We start from the raw sequence: 27,381 nt of genomic DNA, 5'->3' as shown, positions 1-27,381 counted from the left end.
ACTGTACAGATAGACGACTAGGGTTGTCATATTGCACATAGTGTTATTGCACATTCATTTAAAGTGTCGCAGTTTGCAGGCTTGAAATGTACATATTTGTGCCTCAGCACTACACCTGATTTTTTCAGACCATATATTGTATGACATTTGAATCGTGTTATCCAAACCTTATGTGTTTCAGCTTTCATTTTCTCTGTATGAATAAAATCAAAGAGATGTGTTAAGACTGCCTGTTCGTGCTATTTTATGCATATAATGCTTATGAGTATACCGTATATGTTTTTTGCATTACGTGAGCTTAGAATTATAAGGTTCTATCTCCGTTCAGGGTAGTTCAGAGATATTGAGCGTCAAAGTTTTTACATTCCATTATGTTTTGTGAGATGGAACCTTTGTATTTTATGAATTACTAACTCAAAAATGTCAACATTTTAAAAATAACACCACACAGGCATTAATAAACACCTAATGGATCAGATTATGTAAAAAAACTCAATTTTGACAAAAATGGAGATAGAACCTTATAATTCTAACGTCACGATTAGTCAATAACAATATGCACGCGTGAATATCAATATGGGTTTTCAACATTCAGTACAATAGACAGACCACATACGATATCAGATTAAGAGGAGTTCCTCCTGTATGCCTGGAGAACATCAAACGTACCCCCCTCGAATGTCATTTGGTACAATCGGAATGCTGGCAAACACATCCAGTTTTGATCTGACTGTATTCTTTGTCATTCAACCAAGATTAAAGACAACGTTTTAGTATGGAACTTAGTATGTATAGGCTTTATATTATAACACTGCAGTTAAATGAATGTGGTGATCCGTATAGCTTTTTGTTTTGTTTATGAAGTTATTTTAAGTTATGTGTGTCCCCTGTAACATTCCGTTAATGGTTTGGTCCACCGTTAGGCCTCTGCAGTAGGGAGTGTTGTTGGACGGAATCCCGCAAGTTTCACATGACTTTATAGGTGGATTTGGTCAATTTAAACTCGAAAAAAACTCGATTTGTCCATATGAATAGCTAGTTGGCTAGCTAATTATTTTATCTATCGACGCGAGATATAGATTAAGTAGTTTTGGGGCGTGGTACACAAGTAGAAGTTTGGCATCTTAGCTGAGTGGAGCTCCGAGCCTCAGAGCTGATGATGCCGACCCTTCGGGACAGCACCATGTCCCACCCCGGGGACAACCCCACACAGGTCCGGGTGAAAGCCTACTATAAAGGGTAAGTTCAAGGCTATGGGTTATTTACAGTCAAATACGTTAATTGTTGATAACTGAGGTTCAATGTTGCTGTTAGCCAGCCAGCCAACTAGCTAGCTAGCTAAGCTAACTGTTAGCTGATCAACTTGACAAGTGAAACTATCCAGACATGTAACAGACATGGAGACTTAGCCTAGCTAGCTAATGCTAACGATAGCAAAATGTTAGCTGTGTGTAGCCAGCTAAGTTCTGTTGTTCGCTGTCTCGATCATATGAAATCCATTCATTGTTGTACTGTTCTATAGCTTAGCTACTAGCTGGCAGGGCTTCTTTAAGTGGTCTCATCAGAAGGCTTGGTGGTATGGCTCATACTGGACTGTCTGTAGGTCCTATGTGCTGGTAGCTAGCTGCTAGCTCAGTTGACAGCTTGTCAATGGTCCAACACACTTTTGACAACTTGTGAGGTTTTATATTGGGCACCATGGAATGAAGCACTGACACAACGTTATTCCTCCGAGTTACCATTAGCATGTACATTATGCTTGGACAATCAGTATAAATCCACTAGGTGTGTGTGTGTGTGTGTGTGTGTGTGTGTGTGTGTGTGTGTGTGTGTGTGTGTGTGTGTGTTACAGTGACTGCAACAAATACACTGCTATAGGTCCACTAGGTGTGTGTGTGTTACAATCAGTATAAATTCATATACAAACTACTCAACCAAGCCAATATAATCCTGTCTTCCTGCAAAACAACCTGCCCAGTTCCAGAGGAATCTTGCCTTTAGTTCGGTGAACAACTGACAGAGAGACAATAGTTTCTTCCTAGCAAAGTTCATACATAGCCAAACGTTCATAAATGGAGAAGAGAAACTCACTTGAAAGTTGTGTTGGAAACATATTGAACATTAAAATGCCATTGTCTGTTGAGACTATAAACAACCGGACAGAGAGTAATAATATCATTTTTCAATTTACAACTAAGCTTATAGCTGCCGCCTACCCATATCATAGTTTCATGAATTTCATCCATTTTAAACATTTCATTTCATTTTTTTTCTGAGTGGGGGCAGTCCCACTCATATTTTTCTTTTTCTTTTATTGACAGATATAGTAGAGATTATGACAGGAAGGATGGGTGAGAGAGAGAGAGAGAGAGAGAGAGAGAGAGAGAGAGAGGAGGGATGACATGCAGGACATGTCCCCGGCCGGAATCGAACCGCGGACCCTGCGGTTACATGGTCAGCACTTAACCCGCTACGCCACCTAAGCGCCCCTGGCACATCACCGTTTTGGGGGGTATCTTAAAAAGAAGGTTTGATCAGAAAGAGTGAAGTGTTCGAAGATGGAAAGGATTTTGTCACCGAGGTGTTGCCATGGCACTCCTTACATGATGAAGCCTGTGGTTGTAGTTCACCCAAGACTTGACAAACGTGTATTACAAGTAACTTCTGCCAGACCTGTTGTATTTCCCATCTCACTCTTGTCGTCACACACCCCGCAAGCAGTGTATTGTCTCTGGTGCTTCTCAAAACAAAACCATCGAAAATATTTATGAGACAGCTGCACTGGAATGTCAACTATGTTGAGAATGTGGGATACGTCTCAGCCAAGTGCACTGATGGGCTAGTGGGCTACACACCATTGCAGCTAAATTAGCATAGTCGTTCGATACACTTGCCCATTTGAGAAGAAACAAGTGAATACAACAGGAGTCGCACAACTTTATGTAACAGAATTGTGTCAAGATTTATCCTATGTCTGTCCTGTTCTCTGTATTAAACTGTCCAACCCTGACCAGTTACAGACAGAAGAGAAAGCACTGCGGTCCAGGATCTCTGGGTTCCCATTCACAGAGACTGTAGTCAGCCAAGGCCAGCGGCACCCAGTGTGGTGTCAGGCAGTAGCAGTCTCAGACTGTCGTTTGTCTTCATTACTGTAAGTGATAAGAAGTGTAGTAGTGGTTGTAGAATGCTCACCAGATGGCTGGATGGAAACAGATACTGGATTACATTTGTATTTACATTTGAGACATTTAGCAGACACGTTTAACCAAAGCAACTTACAACAAACTACATATGTCTAAGTGAATCATCTATACATCAGTCATGATAAGACAAACAAATCTATGCTAGGACCAGGGGTCTGTAGCTGTATAATCTACAGTCACTTGACCTTTCAAGAATGGAACATGACTCTACAGAAAAAAACGAAATGTTTAAAATGGATGAAATTCATGAAACTATGATATGGGTAGGTGGCGGCAGCTATAAGCTTAGTTGTAAATTGAAAAATGATATTATTACTCTCTGTCCGATTGTTTATAGTCTCAACAGACAATGGCATTTTAATGTTCAATATGTTTCCAACACAAGTTTCAAGTGAGTTTCTCTTCTCCATTTATGAATGTTTGGCTATGTATGAACTTTGCTAGGAAGAAACTATTGTCTCTCTGTCAGTTGTTCACCGAACTAAAGGCAAGATTCCTCTGGAACTGGGCAGGTTGTTTTGCAGGAAGACAGGAGGATTATATTGGCTTGGTTGAGTAGTTTGTCCCTTTCCACTTTGCAAGCACTGCCTGGCCTGCCAGTCTTCAATAGCAGCTCTCTGCATCAGTGCACTTGGTTTTGTTAGGAGTAAGAGAAGCCTTTTACATGATGTATTTTAACCAGCGAATGCCCCAAGCACATTATAAAATAGATAGACACACAAAGCTGTACAGCCCTCCATCCCCCGTTTCTCTGACCATTGCAATACAATGGTGATAACTAGTCAGTGTCTTTCAGTGTGCACGAGTGTCAACAGTGCATGGGATATGTAGTCTTATATGGGGTATTTCTGTGAATGACATACTGCCCAATGGTTTGTTATGCATTGAAGTTCTAGATGAAAACGACGTTTTTTTATTATCTGTTTTTTAAATATGTTTTTTTAAGGCATTTCTGCTTTATTGGGACGGAGACAGTAGAGATTTACAGGAAGGATGGCTGAGAGAGAGGAGGGATGACATGTCATGTAGGATATGTCGATGGCCAGAATCGAACCAGGGACCTTGCGATTATGCGGTATGCGCATTAGTGTGCTATACGCCACTAAGCGCCCTCACGACTTGTGTTTGTGTGAGCCACTCTGTACTCTACCACATCGGTAGTGCACGTGACTGCAGCTTTGTCTCCCTGCACCGGTGGTGAGTGACTGAAGCTCAGTGGCGGTGTACAAGGGGGCTGCTGTGTTGCTTGGAGACTGTAAGCATCCTCTACTCAGCTCACCTTGACACACTGACACCCTGGCAGGGTAGGGGCGGGGCGCCACAACGGGGCCAGTTCAGGTTCATGGGAAAGGACTGGTGCCTTGGGTGGGTGGTGTGAGGGGGGGGGGCGCGCGGACTCTCCATACCCCCCAGCAATGACAGAGAGATGGATCACCTAGGTGTGATTCCTGGGGAGGCACCCTGACCCTCTCCCTTGCTTGAGCGCTCAGCAGTGACGAATGCACTCTTGCTCGGAAGATGGGGGGAGGGCAGGGTTTTTAATGGGTTATTTAGAAACTGGGGGCCAGGATACCTCTCCCCGCCTTTTTAATCTTCTTTAACAAGCTTCATATAGGGCCAGTACAGTGAAAGGAATGTCATTTCTAGGTGGAATGCCATTTCTCCCCTCTTACTCATCAGGGCAGAGCGACTGGCCAGCCCACTTCATCTGTATGACTCCCTTAGTGAAATCCCCACCGCCCCATCTCCAGGTACCCCAGGGCATTTAATTGGTTAGAGTTTTTTTTTAGCCCCCCTGTCTGTGCCAATAGACAGATTTCTATGAGGCTATTCACTGTTTCCCCACAGGATTTTGTGAGTCTGTGGTGGGTAGACCTAGACCACGTATCCCAATAAACTGTCAGAGTGGGAGATCCTTTGCCGAAGCAACGCCGGAGATCTTTCATGTTGTTATGAGAAGTGTCAAAAATATTCGGTTCGCTATGAGACTGTGGCGGGACAGATTATGCCGGGGCCGCCACAGTCTCTTGGTAATTAATGGGAATCACTGCTATTGCCTAGCGCCAGTTTCCAGCAGCGCAGCCCTGCTCAGTGTAACAGAGTAGGCCCGCTGCAACAGCAGACCCTTTGTTGGAGCGGCGATTAGGTAAACTTTAACCACAGTGTAGTAGCGAGGTGTTTAATGAAAAGCCACCGTCTCAGGTTAGGTTACATGGAGTGAGTCGACTGGCTGGCGTGAGGACAGGCTCTGTGTTTGGCCAGCGGAGGAGCCGGTATTGTGAGTGTGTGTGCGGACGTATGTGGAAGCCCCAAGGTGTCCTCCTGCTCTCCTGTCTGCTGCTAGAGGAGGACGTGGAGGAGGCCCAGCTGGGACCCAGACGTCCGTGGGAGCGTCCTGTCAATGATTAACACAAACACAATGTGGAGGAAGGGACAGAAACTTGGAGAGAGTATCAGGCAATTTTCGGGCCTGCTAATAAATAATAATATCCTGCATGTCGTGTCGTCGTCCCCTGGCTCTCACCTATCCTTCCTGTCAAATCTCTACTGACTCAAAGACCTGGATGAGGAGGAGTTTAGTCCTAACATGTGAGACCAGCACTATGGGCTCACCTGAGGCACAGTGTCTTTATTGCGGGCACTGTAACACACACACACACACACACACACACACACACACACACACACACACCTAGTGGACTTAGAGCAGTGTCTTTATTGCAGTCACTGTAACACACACACACACACACACACACCTAGTGGACTTATAGCAGTGTCTTTATTGCAGTCACTGTAACACACACACACACCTAGTGGATTTATAGCAGTGTCTTTAGTGTGCCCTCAGTCCTGATGACAGTGGACTGCGGTGCATCGCTAGTGCTCTCTGTGTTGACCTGGCCTTGTGCTGTTGTGGATGTCCTTGAGTGTGTGTGTGTGTGGGGGGGGGGTTCACTCTGGGGGTTCGGTTTTATCACCCCTCCGTAAAGAGTACCCGCTGATGGGATTGGGGTCCCTTTGATGATGGCAGTAAAGAGAACGAGAGGGTTCTGCCCTCAGGGGTCAGTCTGGCTGTGATACTCTCTCTCTCTCTCTGGCTGTCCGCTTGTCTTGCTCTCTCCCACACTCTCTCCTTCGGCCTCTCTTTCTGCCACGCACACTTCTCTCTCCCCACTCTCTCTCTCTCTCTCTCTCTCCTCCACCCCCCCCTTTCCTCCTCCTCCGAGACACCCAGGTGTAAAGCACAAAGGCCCTGTCGCCTGTGCAGCTGTAAAACAGCCGGGCGGTCTGCCTCGTAAACACACCGTCATTGGGCAAAGGGCGCCAGGAGCCGAGCGCTGGCCGATCCATCCCACTCTCCTTCAGAGGTGGTCACGTGACGACCGGGCCTCCCCCCCCCCCCCCCCCTCTCTGTCACTCACCTGCAGGCCCCCCTAGAGAACCTCCTACTGGGGTTGTTGATGGATGTTGCAGGGGTAATTATAGCTGAAGTGATGGTAGTGGGTTATGGGGGCCAGAGGGTGGATGGGCAATAGCAGTGTTTGCTGTCTCTGTGCTTTCCTCTGTTCTCTCTCTCTCTCTCTCCCTCTTTCTCTCGCCCTCATGTTGCTATGCTACCCTGCCTTCTCTTTGACTCTTCTCTTACACTACCCGACTCAGTCCACTCACTGCTTTACTGTGTCACGTCAGAACTGCTTAAAGGAATAGTACGAGTGTGATACATTGTCTTTTTTTTTTATGCATGTAGCATTCTGTGAGCGATACAAAAAAGTACAACGTTGTATAGGTCATACAGCTCATTGTGTTGTTTCAGGTGTGTGAGAGAGAGAGAGCGTCTGCGTGTGTCGTCCCTCACTGTATGTCTCACCTCTCTCCTCACAGGGACATCATGATCACACACTTCGAGCCCTCCATCTCCTTCGAGGGCCTGTACGGCGAGGTCAAAGACATGTGCTCCATGGACAACGACCAGGTCTTCACCATGAAGTGGATCGACGAAGAAGGTTTGCCCTCTTTCTCTTCTCCTCTCCTCTCCCCTTCTCCTCTCCTTCCCCTTCCTACTCATCCATCCACCCACCTTATCCATCCACCCCACGCGTGTTCACCGTCTGCGGACATCCGCACCGACCTGTGATGTCACTCTGGCCAAAACAATGGAAATCTGTGAGATTTGCAACAGACACTTTAAAAAATAAAAATAAAAGTTTTATGGGAGGTGTCTGGATCCCCGCGCAGACTCGTCCTCATTGATGCCCACTATTACGCAATTTCTTCCCTGTGGACCCATGTGGACTTTTAGGTGTGCCGGCCTCTGAGTCTCTGCCTCCGTGCTATGTAGTTGTTAGTCATGAGGGTCATGCTGTCATAGCAGAGACGGGAGACGTCAAGTTGTTCAGGGAAACGGTCAAGCGGCCTAATTTAACGTCTCATAATTCACCAGTGATATATCTCCTGTCGACGCAGCACAGCCTAAAAAAAAAAAAGTTCTAAATCTCCTTAATGACGTCATCTCAGCTTGAGCTGGTTTCCTCCCCCACACACCCACTCACACTCCCACACACTCAATTAACGTCTGTTCTAAACCGGGAACAGCCAAGTACATCCACATCAATCGACAGTCGACACACACACACACACACACACACACACACACACACACACACACACACACCTACACCCTCACTCGCACTCCCACACACTCGTCACCCAAGTACTTTCGCTAATAGAAGTCTTAGTCGATATTAGAGGAAGTTAACTGTAAAGAGACACTCTCAGACACTCTGTTGTGGTAGATCTGTCTTTGGCACCCTGTGAGGAGGGACCAGAGAGTTTGTCGCTACATGACAGCTCTCACTCAACTAGCTCTTGAACCCCCCCTTCACAACGCTGCCAGTACATCATCGCCCTGTGTATTTTCCCTTCCACCACTACTGATGGTGTGTTAGCTCACATCACTAAGCAGGTACACAAATATTGCAATCTCTTTCCCTCTGTCCTGAACACACCGTAACCCCGATGCCCTCCTCTCTATCTTAGTTAATGACCTCACGGTTAGAGCAGTCCCGTGCCCTGCTGGCTACTGTGTGTGTGTGTGTGTGTGTGTGTGTGTGTGTGTGTGTTAGTCATAGCTGTGTGTCATCTCCCTGAGTCTCTCTCTCTCTCTCTCTCTCCCTCTCCCTCAGTGAGAGGTTGTGCTGTCTTGACGTCACTGGCTCCAGTACGCCGGAGGCTTCAGTTGTTGGACCTGACCTCTGTTGCACGTGCAAGGAGTGACTTGTGACGCTCTTGTCCACTGTCACTATTGTCACCACTCTCACACTGTGCTGTAGCCTGTCTCATAGAGAAATCAACATTTTATTGAACTTTTATTTGTCCAGGGCGACACACTTGAGACTGTGGTCTCTTTTGCAGGGTGTGACCTGTTGACGCTACAAACACGATTACAAAACAGGGAAAAAAACTACAAAATACACACTTTAATCAATCAAAACAAGAGTGTGCCTCTGCAAGCTGGTCCCTAACCAGCGAGTGTAGAGAACCACTGCTCCAACCTCAGTCTACCCTGAAGATAGACACCCATGGGACATTGGACATTGGGAAAAGAGGCAAGCCTCAGAGAGTGGGAGTAAAGGAGGTTCCTTCTATAAATTCTATTTCTATGTCCTCTCTCCTCTCAGGTGACCCCTGCACAGTGTCCTCACAGCTGGAGCTGGAGGAAGCCCTGCGTCTCTATGAGCTCAACAAAGACTCTGAGCTCATCATTCATGGTAAGCCTATATAACTACCGCTAGTGAAGACACACAGCCATGCCCACGTGTGTGTGTTTTTTTTCTACACGGTATGCAGTGTTCTCAATGTTAATCCAGAGGTCAGAACAGAGGAGATATGGAGTATTTGATTGACAGGGATGTAAATGTACACTAGTAAACCACCAGGGCAGAGAGGGTTGTTATGTGTATGGTTTAGTTTAATCAAGACTAGAGTGATGGGAGAGGGTAGAGGTCAAGAGCAAGGCTGATGAGGGTGGAGGGGAGGGGGCGCAGGGGGTCGCCGGGGGGGTGCTTGTTAATGAGAGAGGGTCCGCTCTACCCCACGACTCACCTCTGACTCACTCTCTCACTCATCTCTCTCACACACACAGCGTGACTTCCTTAATGCACAGGCACGTAACTTGGAGTTTGTGTACACACACAGTCGTGACAGACAGTTAACTAAAGAGGAATTGATATTAGAGGTACAGAGTCAATATATGTAGCAAAGCAAACACTGCTGCATTCGTGTACTTGTATAGTAACCGTAACTTAACAATACACACACACACACACACACACACACACACACAATAATAATATTGTTGTCTGTCTTTCAGTATTTCCCTGTATTCCAGAGAAGGCTGGCATGCCTTGCCCGGGAGAGGACAGTAAGTCTAGTCTACCTCTTGACCCTTATGTGCACCTCTCTTTAAAAAGACTCATTGTCTCTCATCCAGTTCACCGTGCAGCAGCACACACACTACGAGAGCTATGCAAAGAAAAATCGATACAGCTTGTAGGTTGTATTTTCGCTTCAATAAATATATGTACCGCGATGTAGTATTATATACTTTATTAAGTATGGTATCGGAAGGTTCCGTGGCAATACCCAGCCCTGCACTTTGTTGTAAGAGTTTCTTGTTTGGAAAATAATCAAATAAAATAAAACATTTATAGTTTCTCCACCCCCACACACGCACACACACACACACACACACAAACACACACACACTGGTTCCCTCAACGCCTCTATCCCTCCTCCTCAGAGTCCATATACCGGCGCGGAGCACGGCGCTGGAGGAAGCTCTACTACGCCAACGGCCATGCGTTCCAGGCCAAGCGCTTTAACAGGGTGAGCAACGACCTCCACCTCCTCTCGATGGTCTCTGAGGACTGGCAGAGATAGGAGTTACATGTCTCAAAGGCCTCAGCCCATAAATAACCATACACTGGTTTAAATTCACCATACTCGTATAGCCTAGGATAAGTATGTTATCTTAGGAAAAAGCCAAAGGCAGTGAGTTGAGGGTGTCTGTGTCATATAAAATGGATTGCTTTGTCTGATTTGTGTGTTCTCTCTCTCTCTCCTGTTCTAGCGGGCTCACTGTGCCATCTGCACCGACCGGATCTGGGGACTGGGTCGTCAGGGCTACAAATGCATCAACTGCAAACTGCTGGTCCACAAGAAGTGCCACAAACTGGTCACTGTGGAGTGTGGCAGGCAGATGATCCAGGTGGGGATTCGGAGGACAAGTCAAGCTCACCTCTCCCGGTGTAGCCAGTGGGGAAATGGACTCCTGTTAGACTGGATGCACCGTGGTCACTTTTCCCCTCATCATTTCTCAATGTCTTGTCTCCTTCCCAGGAGCCAATCATGGGGCCAGGTCCAGGACACTCTCCATTAGAACATCCTGATCAGCCAGGTAACTAACACACACACACGCACACACACACACACACACACACACACACCTCACAAACGCTTTATATATTCAGACGCCTCTCTAAACTATAGACGGCAGAACTGAAGATATAGCAGAATGAATCTGCATGGAATATACCCAACCAAAGTGAGATTGAAGGAAGTGGACAAAACACCCAAATGCAAACACAAAGACCGCATACAAGAACCACTGAACACATTTAGGCCATAGGGCATTGACTCTGTGTGAATGCAGACCAACTTTGACCTCAGCAGCTTGGTCCTGCCACCAGTTAATAAGCTGCGCTGAGTTTTGGACAGATGTTAAGTCCTGTCAGGTGGTCGGGTGGCTGACAAGAGTGAGAAGGCTTAGGGCCACCATCACCACTCTGCTTAGAGAAACCTGATTCCTCGCGTCCTCTCCTCTGTCCTTCACTAGCGTCCTACTAGGCTTGGGCGGGCTTCCAAATTGTTATACCGATAAACCGTCTCCAAATAAAAGCGCGATTTGCGTTTAAACCGCGGTTTTGAGTATCATGACTATCATTTTTTCACACAACGACAAAAATGTGCCTATAGCCTCCAGTAGGCATATCAAATAATAACAAAATAAGAAAAACGGCAGTAACGGAAATGGGCATAAAAGCGTATCCTACAACGTTAGGCTGTTCTTCATGCCTATTCTATTATTTTATTTTTTTACAAGAACAAGCAAGTTTTGTGCAGGCTGCAGCAGGGCACGTAACAGTCTGGGCATGCACTGCACAGTCAAGTCTTGTTGTTTGCCTCGGTCATTATCGTTAGACAGCGTCACCGGTATTGCTATATTATTGCTATATAAAGCTACGCTCCTGTTGTTTCAACAGCTCTTTATAGAACATTTTCCGCTGTTCCATCATATCACGCACCTGTGTTAAGTCACATTGTCCGTCTCCATTGCTTCAAGTTTGGTATAGTTCACTGGTTGTGGTTCTCAGGTAATAATAATAATTATTATTATTAATTCATGAAATGTATATAGCGCTTTTCCGAGGCTCAAAGACGCAGGTGTAAAAAGTTGAACAATAGGACAAAATAGTAATCCAATGTAACTCGTAGATTGGCGAGAATAACAGCGTACAGAACGTAGCTAGAACGTTAAGTTCTAAACGTTTTGGAGAGTTGTGAACACACGCCTCATGGTCTGAACGAAAGTCACGTATAAATGGAAGAGGAAGTGAAGAGAAAGAGGGCCACTCTTAAGGCGTTCTTAATGCGATTATTATAGCAATTTATGACGGTATTGACAAAAAAAACGTTGCTATTTTTGAATACCGAGGTTTATGGTTTAACTGAAAATCTGCTCAACCCTACTTCCTACTCTAATTTAATTGGAGGAGAAGATCTAGGTTCCTCTCCTCAGATCAACTTAAATTGGCAGAAACACATTTCAAGCGCTGGTGTGAGTGGGTTGTGCTGCCTAGGAGCTGTCAGGGCTGTGAAGTATGTGAGACTGTCTCTCACTCTGTCTCTCACTCTCTCAGGCCCTCAAAACAAAGACTCCAGAGAGAGCTTGACTTATGACGGAGAAGAGAAAGAGGTGAGTACCCAGATGGAGTGTGAATCTCCGTCTGTCAGTCGTGTGTGTGCGTGTGTGTGCGTGTGCGTGTGTGTGTGTGTGTGTGTGTGTGTACTGTATGTGTGTATGTGTGTATGTGTGTGTGGGCAGCTGTTATCTCTTACCTCTACTTTATGTTTGCGGTTTGTAGAACGCTGTTATAGACTATAGTTAATAGCGGTTACAGGTCAGGCAGATGCCGTGTGTGTGTGTGTGTTTGTCTGTGTCTGTGTGTGTGTGTGTGTGTGTGTGTGTGTGTGTGTGTGTGTGTGTGTGTGTGTGAGAGAGCGAGAGGGCAGGCATGCAGATGCAGGCACCCTCGCAACGGCGTTATTGATTTCCTGCGGTGGAGCTATTAAAGTAACCTTTCAACACAGCTCACCTCCAGGGCCTGATTAACAGCCTGTACAGCCACCCCACAGCACAAGGGAGGGTTGGAGAGATACAGATGAAGAAAGAGAGATGTAGAGATAGAGGGAGCTTATGGATTTTATACTTGGACCAAGGGGAAGGATGACAACAGTTGTTGATTGGGGGAAGTGGTGGTGGCAACCCCTCTGTGGGCCTCACGCCTGTCTGTCTGTCAGCCTGCCTGCCTGTCTGTCTGCCTGCCTGCCTGCCTGTCTGTCTGTCTGCCTGTCTGTCTGCCTGTCTATCTGCCTGTCTGTCTGTCCTGCCTGCCTGTCTGTCTCTGTCTGCCTGTCTGTCTCTGCCTGTCTGTCTGCCTGCCTGCCTGCCTGCCTGCCTGCCTGCCTGCCTGCCTGCCTGTCTGCCTGTCTGCCTGTCTGCCTGCCTGTCTGTCTGTCTGTGTGTCTGTCTGTCTGCCTGTCTATCTGCCTGTCTATCTGCCTGTCTATCTGCCTGTCTATCTGCCTGTCTGCCTGTCTATCTGCCTGTCTGTCTGTCAGCCTGCCTGACTGACTTCTGACTCTGTGTCCGTCCTCCAGGCGAGGAGCAGCAGAGACACGGGGAAGTCGGCGTCCAGTCTGGGCCTGGTAGACTTTGACCTCCTGCGGGTCATCGGGAGAGGCAGCTACGCTAAGGTGCTGCTGGTGCGGCTGAAGAAGACGGAGCGTATCTACGCCATGAAGGTGGTCAAGAAGGAGCTGGTCAACGACGACGAGGTAAAGTGGCCTTTGGATAGGGATTATGCACACACACATGCACGCAGTTACACACGCGCACACGCACACAGTTACCTCCACACCGAGCGTCATACAAAATGAATTCATCAATAAAATAGTCATATCATTATGTCTGAACATTCACCACTGATTTCAATAGAGACATGGACCTGAACAGAACCATGTAGTCATAGTAACCGCTGTTTGTTAACGTAATTAAACAAATAAATAAACCCCTCTAGACCGCAGTCGCTTGCCTCCATAAGGTGGTGTACAAATCACAACTCATCTGAATTGATCTGGATGTACACATTTAATAACACCTTCAGCAGCGGAAAAGTGAGTCGTCGGCCAAGCCCTGAGTCGATGCACTTAGTGTGATTGACAAATTGACAAGCGCTTCTTGATCGATCCTCTGTGATCTGCCCCGTCCCTGCTGTCAACCTGAGCCGCTTCCCAGCCTGTGCTATTATCTACCTGTCAATACAGACCCGTTCAGCCGCTCTAACTCTATCTCACACTCACTATCTTCCTCTCTCTTTTTTTTCTTCTTTCTTTGTTCTCATGAGATGGTGGATTGATTGTTCGATATGTGCTTAGTTGGCTCTGTGTTTTAAGAGCTCTAAAGTATATCGAAATGATCCCTGATCCCTTACTCTGTGTGTGTGGTGTGTGTGTGTGTGTGGTGTGTGTGTGTGTGTGTGTGGGGTGTGGTGTGTGGTGTGTGTGGTGTGGTGTGGTGTGGTGTGGTGTGTGGTGTGTGGTGTGTGGTGTGTGTGGTGTGTGTGGTGTGTGTGGTGTGTGTGGTGTGTGTGGTGTGTTTGGTTGTGTGTGTGTGTGTGTGTGTGTGTGTGTGTGTCTGTGTGTTTGTAGGACATCGACTGGGTCCAAACAGAAAAGCATGTGTTTGAGCAGGCCTCCAATCATCCCTTCCTGGTGGGGCTCCACTCGTGTTTCCAGACAGAGAGCAGGTGAGAATTACAGCTTTCTCACACGGGGCAAATCCTCATACACTCCCTCTCACACAGCAGGGAACCCAGTTACATGACCATGGGACATTTGGTGCTAAATTCAGCTTGTTTCACTCCTCTACCCTGGAAATCAATAATTTTCCCAGAATTCAATTTACCAAAAACAAACATGAAAGATACCGTTTTCCTTGTGGCCGGATTCAAAGAAACATTGGAACAAGTTTAAACAGACTGTTGTTGTTATTCTCTCTGTCTCTCTGTCGTAGGCTCTTCTTTGTCATTGAGTATGTGAACGGGGGAGACCTGATGTTCCATATGCAGAGACAGAGGAAGCTTCCAGAAGAACATGCCAGGTAAGTCTCACGGGTCTCCCCAGGGGTTTTGAACAAGGATGGCATTATCAAAACCGACCCACATTTATTCATGTCAAAATGCACAAAAACATTCAGCTGAAAATGAACTGGGGAACTTAAAAACGTATTACTGTCTTACTTTTAGCAATGATGTCTTTGGTGATCAAAGATGGCGACTGTCATTTGTTGCTGTTTGTTGTTGAGTGAGATCCCAATGCATTTCACCGTCAATTACGGCTGTATGCGATGTACGTGACACATACGATTTGATTTGATTACTAAATATCAGTTTAATTTTCTCTGAAATGTTTACCTTGAGTCAGGGGCCCTTTTACATTGTTTAGGGCAGGGGTCCCCAAACTTTTTTCTGTGAGGGCCACATAATTTTTCCTTTCTGTGATGGGGGGCCTGGGTCGGTCTCTAACATAAAATAATATGGAACAGAGTGGAACGGTGTGAAATGGAGGCGGTTGCGCAAAGCAATTGCGCGCAGGAGAGCACTGGTGGATGCAAACAAAGTCTAAACAGTTGAATTTGGATGGAATTTATACCTATAGTGATATGTCAATGAAATATAATCTGTTTTACAGTCTGATACATGAGGGAGGACCCTCATCATACACGGGGGGGACCCATGAAGCAGGGCTGTCTGGGGGTCCTTAAACATCAAACACTTAATTTCTTTCATTCTGGTGAATTTAGATGCACCAATTTGTGCCCTTTCTGCATCAATTTATGGTGGAAATGTCATTATTTATGTAAAGGAAAACACAATATTCAGGCACCAGATTATCATTCAAAATGTAATGTAATATAATGCAATATAAGGCTCTCAGGCATTCTGTACTTTCAAATATGTATTCTCCTTGAGCAGTCAACATCAACTATCAGCTATTTCGCTAGCAAACACGAAAGCTAACTTATTTGCGAAAGAGCGCCCTCACCACCACGTCGGCGCAATGCCGCAATTGCAGTTAGAAATGACAAATCCACCGAGTGCAACACTTGTAGAAAATACGACCGTCAGAGTTTTGTTGAGAGCTGGAGGCGGCTAGAAATATGATTCATATCATTGATTCATATCATTGTTGAATGTACCGCATTCTGTGGGCGGGTGAAACTAACTAATAATGTTATTAATGAAAATAGTTTATAACTAAGGGACATTTTAATTTGAAAGCCAACCTTTAATATCAAATACAGATAGATGAAAGCACAGGTGGGTATACCTGCTGGGCATTGCTGCCTGTCGCACCTCAGACGGTGCCAGTGGGCTGACTGCAGGGTCGTCAGCCGGGAGCCACCCTTCACTGATATGATTAAAACATATATTTTTTTTTTTTCAAAATATGTTTCTGGCATTGTTGAGAGTGTGTGGGGGCGACGTTGTTCAAAGGGCCGGTCCAAGTGTGGGGGTGGGCCGTGTCCGGCCCGCGGGCCGTAGTTTGGGGACCCCTGGTTTAGGGGAACCCCGAGTCTCCCTGACAGGCAGATCACCCTGATCGTTATGCCGTATTGATGGGCTCAGCTTTGAACGAGCATCATTTGGCTTACATGTTTTGTCTCTCTTTTGTACTGATGTGTCAAAGTGAGCTGAGTTTCACCGTTTATTTGTTTTCGTTCTCTCAGATTTTACTCAGCAGAAATCAGCCTGGCGTTGAATTACCTCCATGAGCGTGGCATAATCTACAGAGACCTGAAACTGGACAACGTGCTGCTGGAGTCCGAGGGACACATCAAACTCACAGACTACGGCATGTGCAAGGTGCGTGTCGAGATATCGGCCAAGACGGCCTACTGAAAACCAGCATATTTCCCTGGATAATTGTATAAAAAAGTATTATATACAGTGTTGTGAAGGCCCACAGTTTAGTGCCAGTTTAGTTTCCCCAAACCAGCCCTATTTTTGCCCCTAGTATTTCCTTTGTTATTTTCTATACAATTATATACGTTTCGTGAAGTATATGTATTATTCTTGTAATGTTTTATGCATATGTTTGATGACGTAGTATCCGGGGTGTGTCTGTGACCCGGATGCTACGTTCGGTGGTGGTATATAAGAGACGGAAGGGCGGAGTCAGTCAGAGTGTGTGTAGAGAAGCCGAACGAGAGAGAACTAGAACGAGAGAAGCAACGAAGCCGATCTAAGATGGCGGATTCAGCAGCGAGCACACCGTGCAGCAACTGAAGACGCCAGGAAAAGCGATTCTTGAGTGAGCCACTGTAGCCTGTTGGTTGTGTTCCCGTTGGACCGTCTTGCCAGCGGCCGGCTGTTCACCGTGGGACCAAGCGGGACGCCAGCTGGACATTAATCGTCGTCTCCACGAGCAAACACAGACTCCAGCGGAGCTTCAACGCGGACCACTTCGTCGACGCACATGCCAGTCAACCAGGCCTCGACGCGCACCACGCCACTGGACTATAGGCCTGTTCAGGCCAGAGACTGTCAGTGAGTGATTGAGAGTGTGTGTGGCCGGCCGGGTGGGAATGTATATATGGGGATGTATACAACCGTCGTGTAATAAATGTGTTGTTCATCTGTAATACCGTGTGTTAGTTGTTTGTAGCTTCAATGCTAATGCTAGTTGTTTGTAGCGCTAATGCTAATGCTAGTTGTTTGTAGCGCTAATGCTAATGCTAGTTGTTTGAAGGCTAATGCTAATGCTAGTTCTCTTGCTAATGCTAACGACCTTAACTGCTAGTCTAACGGTTTGCTGTCGCCCCCTGCCTGTATCCTCTTATACTGCCTATTTAGCTCCCTTAGTTAGATAACCAGCCCTTTCCTAAAAGTATACAGTCCTTTTCAGCTACTCCCTGACTACAATTGGTCCTTCGAGCCGGATTGGTAGTGTAGTGATAGCATGGCTGAGCGCAGCCAACCAGACCAGACCGTTACCCCCCCTTCTCCGCCCCCTGAGCCAGAGCCACGACCACAGAGAGTCCCGCGGTTGCCTCCGAGGTTACAGGAGTATGAGCTTGAGCTTGAAAGCTCACTGAGTGGTAGCGAGGAGCGCACTCCACGGGATACAGTGGTCGGAGAGGCCGAGGTGTCCGCCGGCGAGCAGGTGGCTAGCACTGAGACAGCCCTCAAAGAGCACCAGCCTGAGGATGAGATGGCAGAACCGCAGGGTTTTGCCGTGGAAACGGAAGAACAGGAAGGAGAGGCCCGGTCCGACAGCGCCTGCGGGCGGAAGAGGGAGGGCCTCAGCCTTAACGATCTGCCTCCCAGTACGGCGCGCTCGAGACCTAGCTCCTGCCGCTCAGTGGCTTCCTACCGGTCCAGGGCTTCCGTGGGCAGTTCTGCCTCTGGGGCGGATAGCCTGCACTCCAGAGGGAGTGGTGCCGCGCTGTCCGAATATATGCGCCAACAGGCCGAGATGGCGTTAGAGCGGGAGCGCCAACAGGCCGAGACGGCGTTAGAGCGGGAACGACTCCAGTTCGAGCGTGAACGCCTCCAGCGCCAGGAGGCGCTAGAACGCGAACGCCTCCAGATGAACGGAGCGGAACGCGCGGCGGAGAGACAGCGCCAGGAGGCGCTAGAACGTGAACGCGCGGCGGAGAGACAGCGCCAGGAGGCGCTAGAACGTGAACGCTTCCAGATGGAGCGCGACCGCCTCCAGACGGAGAGACAGCGCCAGGAGGCGCTAGAACGTGAATGCCTCCAGCGCCAGGAGGCGCTAGAACGGGAACGCTTCCAGATGGAGCGCGACCGCCTCCAGATGGAGGGGGCGGAACGCGCGGCGGAGAGGCAGATGGCGAGAGAGCAACTGCACGCAGAGAAGATGGAGGAAATGATGCAGACCATGCGCGACGTGTGCATCAGCAGAACTCCGTCGGCCTGTAGCTCCAGAGTATCATCCGCACGGCCCTCTCGAGTGCCATCTCCTGAACCCCCCGCCGATGGCTCCATGACCCCCGCCAGGACTGTCCAACCACAGGCCCAGCTGACCACCTGGAAGGAAGAGGACCAGGGACCCGACCGCTACGCGGCCCAGAGGGAGCCAGCGTCGCTGCCCGGGGGGGGAGTCATCCCCCAAGAGCGTAGCACACCCCTAGGTCCTCCAGTGCACCAAAATGCATGCAGGCCGGACACCCAGACCGTCACTCCAGCACCGATGATCCACTACAGGATGTTCCCCCAGGTGGAGGGACCCAAGTTCCCCTTCTTCAAGGACGAGGACAGGAGCCAGTATGTGGAGCTACGCATCTGCCTAGACACGCTCTTGGACAACTCCTGCTCCGAGTCCTACAAATATGCGATTCTCCTTCAGCATGTGAGGAACCCCAGAGCCCACAACATGGTACTGGCCCATGCCTCCGCACCGACACCTTACACCAGAGCGCTCGCTGACTTGGATGCCCGCTACGGTCGTCCCTGGAACCACGCCCTTGCTGAACTGCAAGCCCTCGAACAGCAGGCCCCCATCAAGGATGACCGGGCGCTGGATGACTTCGCGCTCCGCGTGCACACCTTGGTTGGGATGCTGAAGACGCAGGGCCCAGCTGGCGCCAGCGAGATCAACAGCACCTCCAACGTAGAGCGGCTGCTCCGCAAGATCCCACGCTTCCGGCAGGAGAGGTTCCGGCGACAGCAGCGCGTTCGTAACCCCGAGAAGTTGGGTCTGAGCATGGCTGCCTTCGCGGAGTTCCTACTGGAGGAAGTGCATGACACCAACGTAGACGCCATGGGTTACGCTGAGCCGAAGAAGGAGAGGGAGAAGGGAGACCGCTGGGACGGGCCGAGCTCGAACAGAGGACGCCCAGTAGGAGTGCTGCACACGGAGGAGGAGCCTCGGAGAGAGAGGACCACCCGACCTGAGGGAAAGGATTCCTCTCAACCCCCTCCAAAGGGACGGAGAGGTCCACCGCCATGTCCGTACTGCACCAGCGAGCACTGGCTCAATGAGTGCAGTGACTTCAACAACCTGAGTACCGAGGCCAAGCAGAGGTGGCTCGAGAAGAACCAGAGGTGCTGGAACTGTGGGCGCGACCATCTGGCGAAGAACTGCACCTTGAAGAGGAAGTGCAACCGCTGTGAGGAGGTCCACCTCCACATCCTACACGAGGTCTCCCTCGCCAGGTCCACGGAGGGCAACAGAAGCCCTAGGTCCGGTCGCGCACCGGAAGAGGAAACCCCTGTCTACTACCTAGACTCGCCACAGAGCAGCGGCTCCAAGGTTCTACTGAAGGTGGTGAAGGTCCGACTTCACCACAACAACGCTGTGTACGACACGTACGCCGTTCTAGACGACGGGTCGGAACGGACCATCCTTCTCCAGGGGGCAGTGCGCCAGTTGGGGCTCCAAGGGACTGCGGAGAAGCTGACTCTGCGCACGATACGTCGCGACCTTAAAGAGGTCACCGGGGCGAGAATCAACTTCTCTATCTCCCCGGCGGGGCGGCCGTCGGATAGACATCGGCTTCAGAATGTCTTCACCGCCGACCAGCTAGCGCTCTCCCGCTACGACTACCCCCTGGAGAGGTTACGCGCAAGATATCCCCACCTACGGGGAGTAGACCTACATCCGATAGAAGGAGCGGAGCCAACCCTTCTCATCGGCTCGGACAACGCTGAACTGATCGTGTCGCTCCGTCCTCCGCTGAGAGGACCACGAGGCTGCCCGATGGCTGTTAAGACTGCGCTTGGGTGGGCCCTCCAAGGCGCTACCGAGTGGAGAGAGAGGGACGGGAGAGCTACGTCATCCCTCCATGTCCGAACCGAAGAAGCAAACCAACCAACCGGACCGCCTGGAGTGGAATCTATTGCTGCCAGTGCACCTGGAACAGTTAGTACCACAAATGGTTCACCACAGGATGACCAACCGAGGAAGAAGTCTCTGTGGACAGAGCATAAGTCTCTGGATGGGAAGCCTTACTACTACAACTCCCAGACTAAGGAGTCCCGGTGGTGGCGCTACCGTGCCATGGCGGCAACAGCTGTTGCCGAGGAACACCTGCAGGTGGCCATGCACCCTCACGTGGCCGAGGTCAGCATTGACGCACCCGTCAACTCCGTCAAGTACACGTCAGCCATGAAAGTCTCAGCCAGTATTGTAGACGCCTCCAAGGAGGAAAGGCCGAAGTTGGCGAAGAAGAGAGTAAAGTGGAACCCAGAAGAGGAGGCCAAGCAGGCCTTCAAAGAGCTTCTGGAGGAGGATGGTGGTTCACCCGACGCGTCATGGGAGCAAACCATGAGAATGATCATCAACGACCCACGCTACAGCGCCCTGCCCAAGCTGAGTGAGAAGAAGCAAGTGTTTAAGGCCTACCAGGCTAAGAAGGAGAAGGAACAAGCCAAGCAGCTCAGGAAGAGGAACTGTGAGGCGCTGACGAGCATTCTGGACAACATGGCCAACGTCACCCACTGCACCACCTGGTCCGAGGCCCAGCAGTACCTGCTGGACGACCCCTTCTTCGCTGCGTACGAGGCGCTGGAGACCATGAACCAGGAAGACGCTCTGCTCTGCTTCGAGGAGCACATCCGCGCCCTGGAGAAGGAGGAGAAGCAGAAGATTCTGCTGAGGGAGAGAGACAAGATGTCCGAAGGTGCCGTGGTACTGGTGAGGGACCAGTCCCTTCCGCGCGCCGCCTGGCAGACAGGCAGAGTGGTCGACACTATCACCTCATACCTCGCGCTGCTGGGGCAGCCTAGCTAGTGTGCCTTCTTTAGTTAACTGAAACCGAGGGTTTCATGGGGCGGCTGTTGTGAAGGCCCACAGTTTAGTGCCAGTTTAGTTTCCCCAAACCAGCCCTATTTTTGCCCCTAGTATTTCCTTTGTTATTTTCTATACAATTATATACGTTTCGTGAAGTATATGTATTATTCTTGTAATGTTTTATGCATATGTTTGATGACGTAGTATCCGGGGTGTGTCTGTGACCCGGATGTTACGTTCGGTGGTGCCTGTATAAGAGACGGAAGGGCGGAGTCAGTCAGAGTGTGTGTGTAGAGAAGCCGAACGAGAGAGAACTAGAACGAGAGAAGCAACGAAGCCGATCTAAGATGGCGGATTCAGCAGCGAGCACACCGTGCAGCAACTGAAGACGCCAGGAAAAGCGATTCTTGAGTGAGCCACTGTAGCCTGTTGGTTGTGTTCCCGTTGGACCGTCTTGCCAGCGGCCGGCTGTTCACCGTGGGACCAAGCGGGACGCCAGCTGGACATTAATCGTCGTCTCCACGAGCAAACACAGACTCCAGCGGAGCTTCAACGCGGACCACTTCGTCGACGCACATGCCAGTCAACCAGGCCTCGACGCGCACCACGCCACTGGACTATAGGCCTGTTCAGGCCAGAGACTGTCAGTGAGTGATTGAGAGTGTGTGTGGCCGGCCGGGTGGGAATGTATATATGGGGATGTATACAACCGTCGTGTAATAAATGTGTTGTTCATCTGTAATACCGTGTGTTAGTTGTTTGTAGCTTCAATGCTAATGCTAGTTGTTTGTAGCGCTAATGCTAATGCTAGTTGTTTGTAGCGCTAATGCTAATGCTAGTTGTTTGAAGGCTAATGCTAATGCTAGTTCTCTTGCTAATGCTAACGACCTTAACTGCTAGTCTAACGGTTTGCTGTCGCCCCCTGCCTGTATCCTCTTATACTGCCTATTTAGCTCCCTTAGTTAGATAACCAGCCCTTTCCTAAAAGTATACAGTCCTTTTCAGCTACTCCCTGACTACATACAGTATATATATACGAAAATCACATATGTACGTAATGGTTATTCATGAGATACTAAAATCATTGGTGATTGGGAGATAACATGAAATGGCCTTTGTCATCCAGTCATGACCTTGTATCGCTATGAAAGACTGTGGTGCTCTACAGTTCTGTACAGGAGAAGGTTTGGGTTGAGATATTGTACCGTGCGTCAGCCTGTACCCTGAGGGGTGTGTGTGTGTGCTCAATAATACTTGTGCCCTGCAGGAGGGATTGAGACCCGGAGACACCACCAGCACTTTCTGCGGGACCCCCAATTACATCGCCCCTGAAATACTCAGAGGAGAGGATTATGGTAAAAAGTGCTGCTGCAATTGATACTTGACTCACGAACGCTGAATATGCACACATGGACGACCACAAACATGAGCATCACATACACATTCTCCTTGCTCCCAGCATGTTTTCTTAAATACATCCATATTCAAATTAAAGGCACAGCTTACATTTATTTTATATAAGTGAATTTAATAGTCAGTGGTTCCTCTGTAGGACGTGTGTGTCTCGTGTCAAACATCATCACGGTTCACTGGAATGCTTCGGGCAAGCTAGCTTCTCAACAATTCAACAATCAACAATGCAATGCAGTATAATAATAATGGCGGGGTAGGGAGAGAAGGATCTGTGGTATAGTTCTGGGGGGGAGGGGATTGCTCTGCGCTGGGCTTGAGGGGTGTCAGTTGAGCTGTCTGTCTTATGGCCTGCGGGTAGAAGCTGTTGGTCCGGGGTCTAGGGATACATATGTATGTGTGTGTGTGTCCTTCAGGCTTCAGCGTAGACTGGTGGGCGCTGGGAGTCCTGATGTTTGAGATGATGGCTGGTCGATCGCCCTTCGACATCGTGGGGAGCTCTGACAACCCTGACCAGAACACTGAAGACTACCTCTTCCAAGGTTAGCCATCACACATCCACGCTGCTGGAATGACTGAATGAATGTTATTTGACAATGCTAAAATGCACAAACCGTTGCTTCAGCTACATCCCTTTTTACCGCGTGTCTCTGAGACGGCCTCTCTCACCATCTCCTCTCTGTCTCGTCGTCTTTGCAGTAATATTGGAAAAACAGATCAGGATTCCCCGCTCGTTGTCAGTCAAAGCCGCCAGCGTCCTCAAGGGATTCCTAAACAAGGTAACGAGGGATCGGACAGCCTTGATCAATCCTAACATGGTCATATCTGACTGCCCCTGGAGGATGATGTAATGAACCTTTGCGCTCGTCCTCACTCACTCTTGTCTTTCACCCTCTTCCTCTCCTCCCTCCCTCCCTCCCTCCCGTCCGTCTCTCTCTCCCACAGGAGCCTAAAGAGCGTCTGGGCTGCCACCCTCAAACGGGCTTCGCTGACATCATGGGCCATCCGTTCTTCCGAAATGTAGACTGGGACCTTGTGAGTTATGAGTCATCCCTTCATATCTCTCTCATCTTTTGTTTTGACGTACTGTAACACTTTGGCATACAAAAATTGGAGACGTGAATCATGCCTGCCATCCACACAGAGCACTTTTAATTCTCATGACTTGAAAATGAACTTTTGACTTCATGCAGACTGTGCTCATGCTGTGTCAGCCAGAAGGGACAAGGCAATTGACATCCTCATAATGTTCAGCTGCTTCTCCCAGTACTTCAAAGGGAGGGAAAAAAGCCCCAACCAGACAGCAGAAGGTCACATTTAAGTGCACAAGGTCACTTTCCCCCCCCCCACCTCCCCCTCCTCCCTAGACAGAGAGACTGTGTCAGAGTTAAGGGTTATCACCGATGAGGCCAGCCAGCCTCAACTCCCTTCAGGCAACCAGGAAGGCAGCAGGCAGTCAGCAGGGTGGCTCTCACAGTGGGGATGAGGGGGGTGGCGGGGGGAGGGTGGAGGGCAGAGCGAGTGAGCGAGTGAGCGAGTGCTCACAGGATCACTGTGACCTCTTTTCCCTGTTTGGTCTGGGCCAGCAGGGACTCGGCGGTCAGGCTGTCTGGAGGGATCAGGTTACGTTTTCCCTCCACAGACTCAGCCAGAATCTGAGCCCCTGCAGTGCCTCGGTCTGCCTGCAGGGGGGGCAGCGTTCAGCTTCCCTGTTTCCCTGCTGCTGCCTTTGGGCTCAGAGAGATGGTAGTTTACCTTCCACTCACTGCTGAGCTAGAATCACCATTCCTACTCAGTTGGAGACAGATATACTCTATGAGTGTGATACTACTACTACTAGTTCTAAACTATTTTTGGGGGGAGTTGAAATTGATCTTCTGAGACACTGATGGAATAGAGACCAATTGTTTTTATTTTTCTGGAAAATACAAATGTAATAGTTTAACCTTTTTTTTATACATATATGATCTAAACGTCACAGAGAGAGGAAACTCAGTTCCTGGCTGACTTTGACTGTGTTGTTTCAGATGGAGCAGAAGCAGGTGGTCCCGCCATTCAAGCCTAACATCTCAGGAGAGTTTGGTCTAGACAACTTTGACGCCCAGTTCACCAACGAGCCTATCCAGCTCACGCCTGACGACGAGTGAGTGTCTTGATTATTTTGCTATGCTTGATTGAGGATTTAGATCAATGTTTTATCCTAGGAGTTACTTTTTTATTTTGTACCGAGAAACCGAGAAAAAAAGTCACATTTTCATCTCTAGATTTGTAAGATATGTGATCGGGTAAATATTTATTCAGCAATAACGTAATGCATGTCACAACCATCGATAACTATCCTGACTGGTCAGATTCCTCTTTCTAACCGCCTTCTGTTCTCTCCTTCTTCCAGTGACGCCGTTAAGAAGATTGACCAGTCAGAATTCGAAGGGTTCGAGTACATCAACCCTCTCCTGATGTCGGCGGAGGAGTGTGTGTGAGGGTCCAGTCCACACACACACACACACACACACACCGCATCTCCTCAACGTCTTTAGTCAACTTTGCATGGTTACAACGAGACAACCCAACCGCTGACATCATCCTTCTGTACGAGGGCCGCTGGGGCTCTAGAGACGCTAATTTGCCAAACCAATCTCACACTCTGCCATTTATAACCACTAGTCCTTAAGTCTACCCTTTTCTTAATTATTTTTGTATTGTGTTAAAATCCGCACTGATATCAATGTGGTCATCGGGGCCTGCTCTCAGTAGCCAATGAGGCTTCGAGGTCGTTCCCAAGGTTACAGGACACGGGGGAGGGAAAAGAGGGGACACAAGACAGTCCACGGGAGGTGAACGAACCTTCCTCTCTCCTCTACTGGTGGTGTTTGATGCATATTTTATTTGTACATATTAAAATACAGTTGAGGATATATGTTAGACAAGGCCTTTTAGCTCCAAGCCAGATCACGGGGGGACGGAACAGTTGAAAAGGTTTTCTCAACGTCGTCCACACGTCTTAGCTTCATGCAGCACCACGTCTGTAGAGGAAGGAAGGAACACAACACTAGCCTTTTTAAAAGAGAAGAGAGAAAAAAAACTAATCTATATATTTTTCTCATTTTTATTTAATGACATAGCAGTCTCTATATACAATGTCCTTAAGTGTTATGTAAAGCCTGGCTTTCGTATCAGAACCATGGAGGCTGGACTGCCTGTTGTTGTTTAGTTAACAGTAGTCTGGGGCACGCCTCTGGAACAGAGAGGGGTTGTGTCCCAATCGTCTATCCTCTAATCCTTGCATCCTCTCTCTCCTGGCTTCCTTCTAAAATAAATAAATATATAAAACATTAGAGGAGAATATCTAAGGTGGGAACCGTAGATCTTCTCCTCCGATGTGTTTTTGAGAAGGTTAGTGAGGAGGGAGGATGCAAGGAATTGAGGATGGACTGTTGGGACGCACCTGGGGTTTTCAGGTTGGAGGCCGTTCTCCTAGAGTGAGGGAAGCTCAGCTGCCAACCAACACTAATGTAGATACTGACAAACTGTGAATGGAAGATTTTACTGCGTGTGGAGAGGGGTTGGGATCGGAGGACTAGAGTAATGCTGGAGCACTAGCTAAGAAACTAGCTATGCAGACAAGACCATCCATTGCGATCTATGCTCACACAGGACCAAAAAAATGTTTTCGAGAAGAAGAGAACAGTGTCTTGGTGGTACGCTTAGAAGGTACAGTATGAACAATAGGAAGACATCCTGTCCTAAGATTACACAGTCATAGAAATTATATATAAAGATTTGTTTTTCTTTGTTCATTTTTATAATACAATGCCTTTCTGAAACTGTTGTTATATTCTGTTTTCACTGTATTTTATTTTTCTACTGTTTCTCCATTCCATGTTTGTTCGTCTCTTTGAATCTGAATATTGAGGTGATTATTGAAATGGGTGGTACTTGGGGCGGGGGGGGGGACCAAAGGCCTGACCAGATGTTTGTATGGCTCATCTAAGGGGGTCTGTCCGATGTCCACGTCTCTAAGACCATGCTTTTTGACAACCTTAATCTGTGTCTGCTGTACAAAGAACGGGATGCTACATGAGTTGACCACCTCTGACCGTTGATTTGTGTCTTGAATGAGATTTTTACAAACTATTGACAAACTGTGTTCAAGCATTTAGCAGCTCAGAATAGCCATTTGCTTCACCCCCTGAATCTGAGTTATGTTGATAAAAACATTGATAATACAATAATTCCAGTCAATGTTTAGTTGAAGTATATACAGTTAAGTGTCCTGGGGCAGCATGGTGATTTTGGAGGAATAAGTACACTTCTGAATTTGTATGATGTTACACATATTGCAATGTTTTTAATTTTGTTTTTTGTTTATTTTTTTTGTTACTTTTTTAAGAATCTAATTTACTGTTGACTCTAATGATCACTACATTGATTCATATTAACTGTTATTGGGTGAACCCTCAATGGAAACACTATTGGAAAATGAATATAACTGGTGATGATGAATATGATGCGAGACATGGGGTGGGGTCACAGTCCCCCAGAGGAGCCTGCTGATCTTTATTAACAGTATGTAAAAACACGGATAAACGTGAAATAAAACAGTTATTTCTCA

The 27,381-nt window shown here is 48.2% G+C and overlaps 1 protein-coding gene across 1 annotated transcript; it reads left to right on the top strand.

Annotated features, from left to right (window-relative positions):
* Positions 1-1,000: 1,000 nt before the first annotated feature.
* Positions 1,001-27,381, top strand: prkci (protein kinase C, iota). The gene is made up of 18 exons (XM_080546662.1): positions 1,001-1,239; positions 7,086-7,207; positions 8,882-8,971; positions 9,574-9,624; positions 10,003-10,088; positions 10,333-10,470; positions 10,602-10,659; positions 12,182-12,237; positions 13,203-13,379; positions 14,253-14,350; positions 14,617-14,703; positions 16,333-16,468; positions 22,627-22,714; positions 23,186-23,311; positions 23,469-23,548; positions 23,715-23,804; positions 24,797-24,912; positions 25,162-27,381. The coding sequence occupies exons 1-18, from the start codon at positions 1,157-1,159 to the stop codon at positions 25,247-25,249; spliced, it is 1,770 nt and encodes a 589-aa protein (XP_080402788.1). The 5' UTR covers positions 1,001-1,156; the 3' UTR covers positions 25,250-27,381.

Source organism: Nansenia antarctica (genome assembly GCF_963989245.1).
Source record: "Nansenia antarctica genome assembly, chromosome: 16".
In the NCBI taxonomy this organism is placed as follows: domain Eukaryota; kingdom Metazoa; phylum Chordata; class Actinopteri; order Argentiniformes; family Microstomatidae; genus Nansenia; species Nansenia antarctica.
The sequence above is the reverse complement of the archived record's forward strand: the minus strand, read 5'-3'. Positions and strand labels throughout refer to the sequence as shown.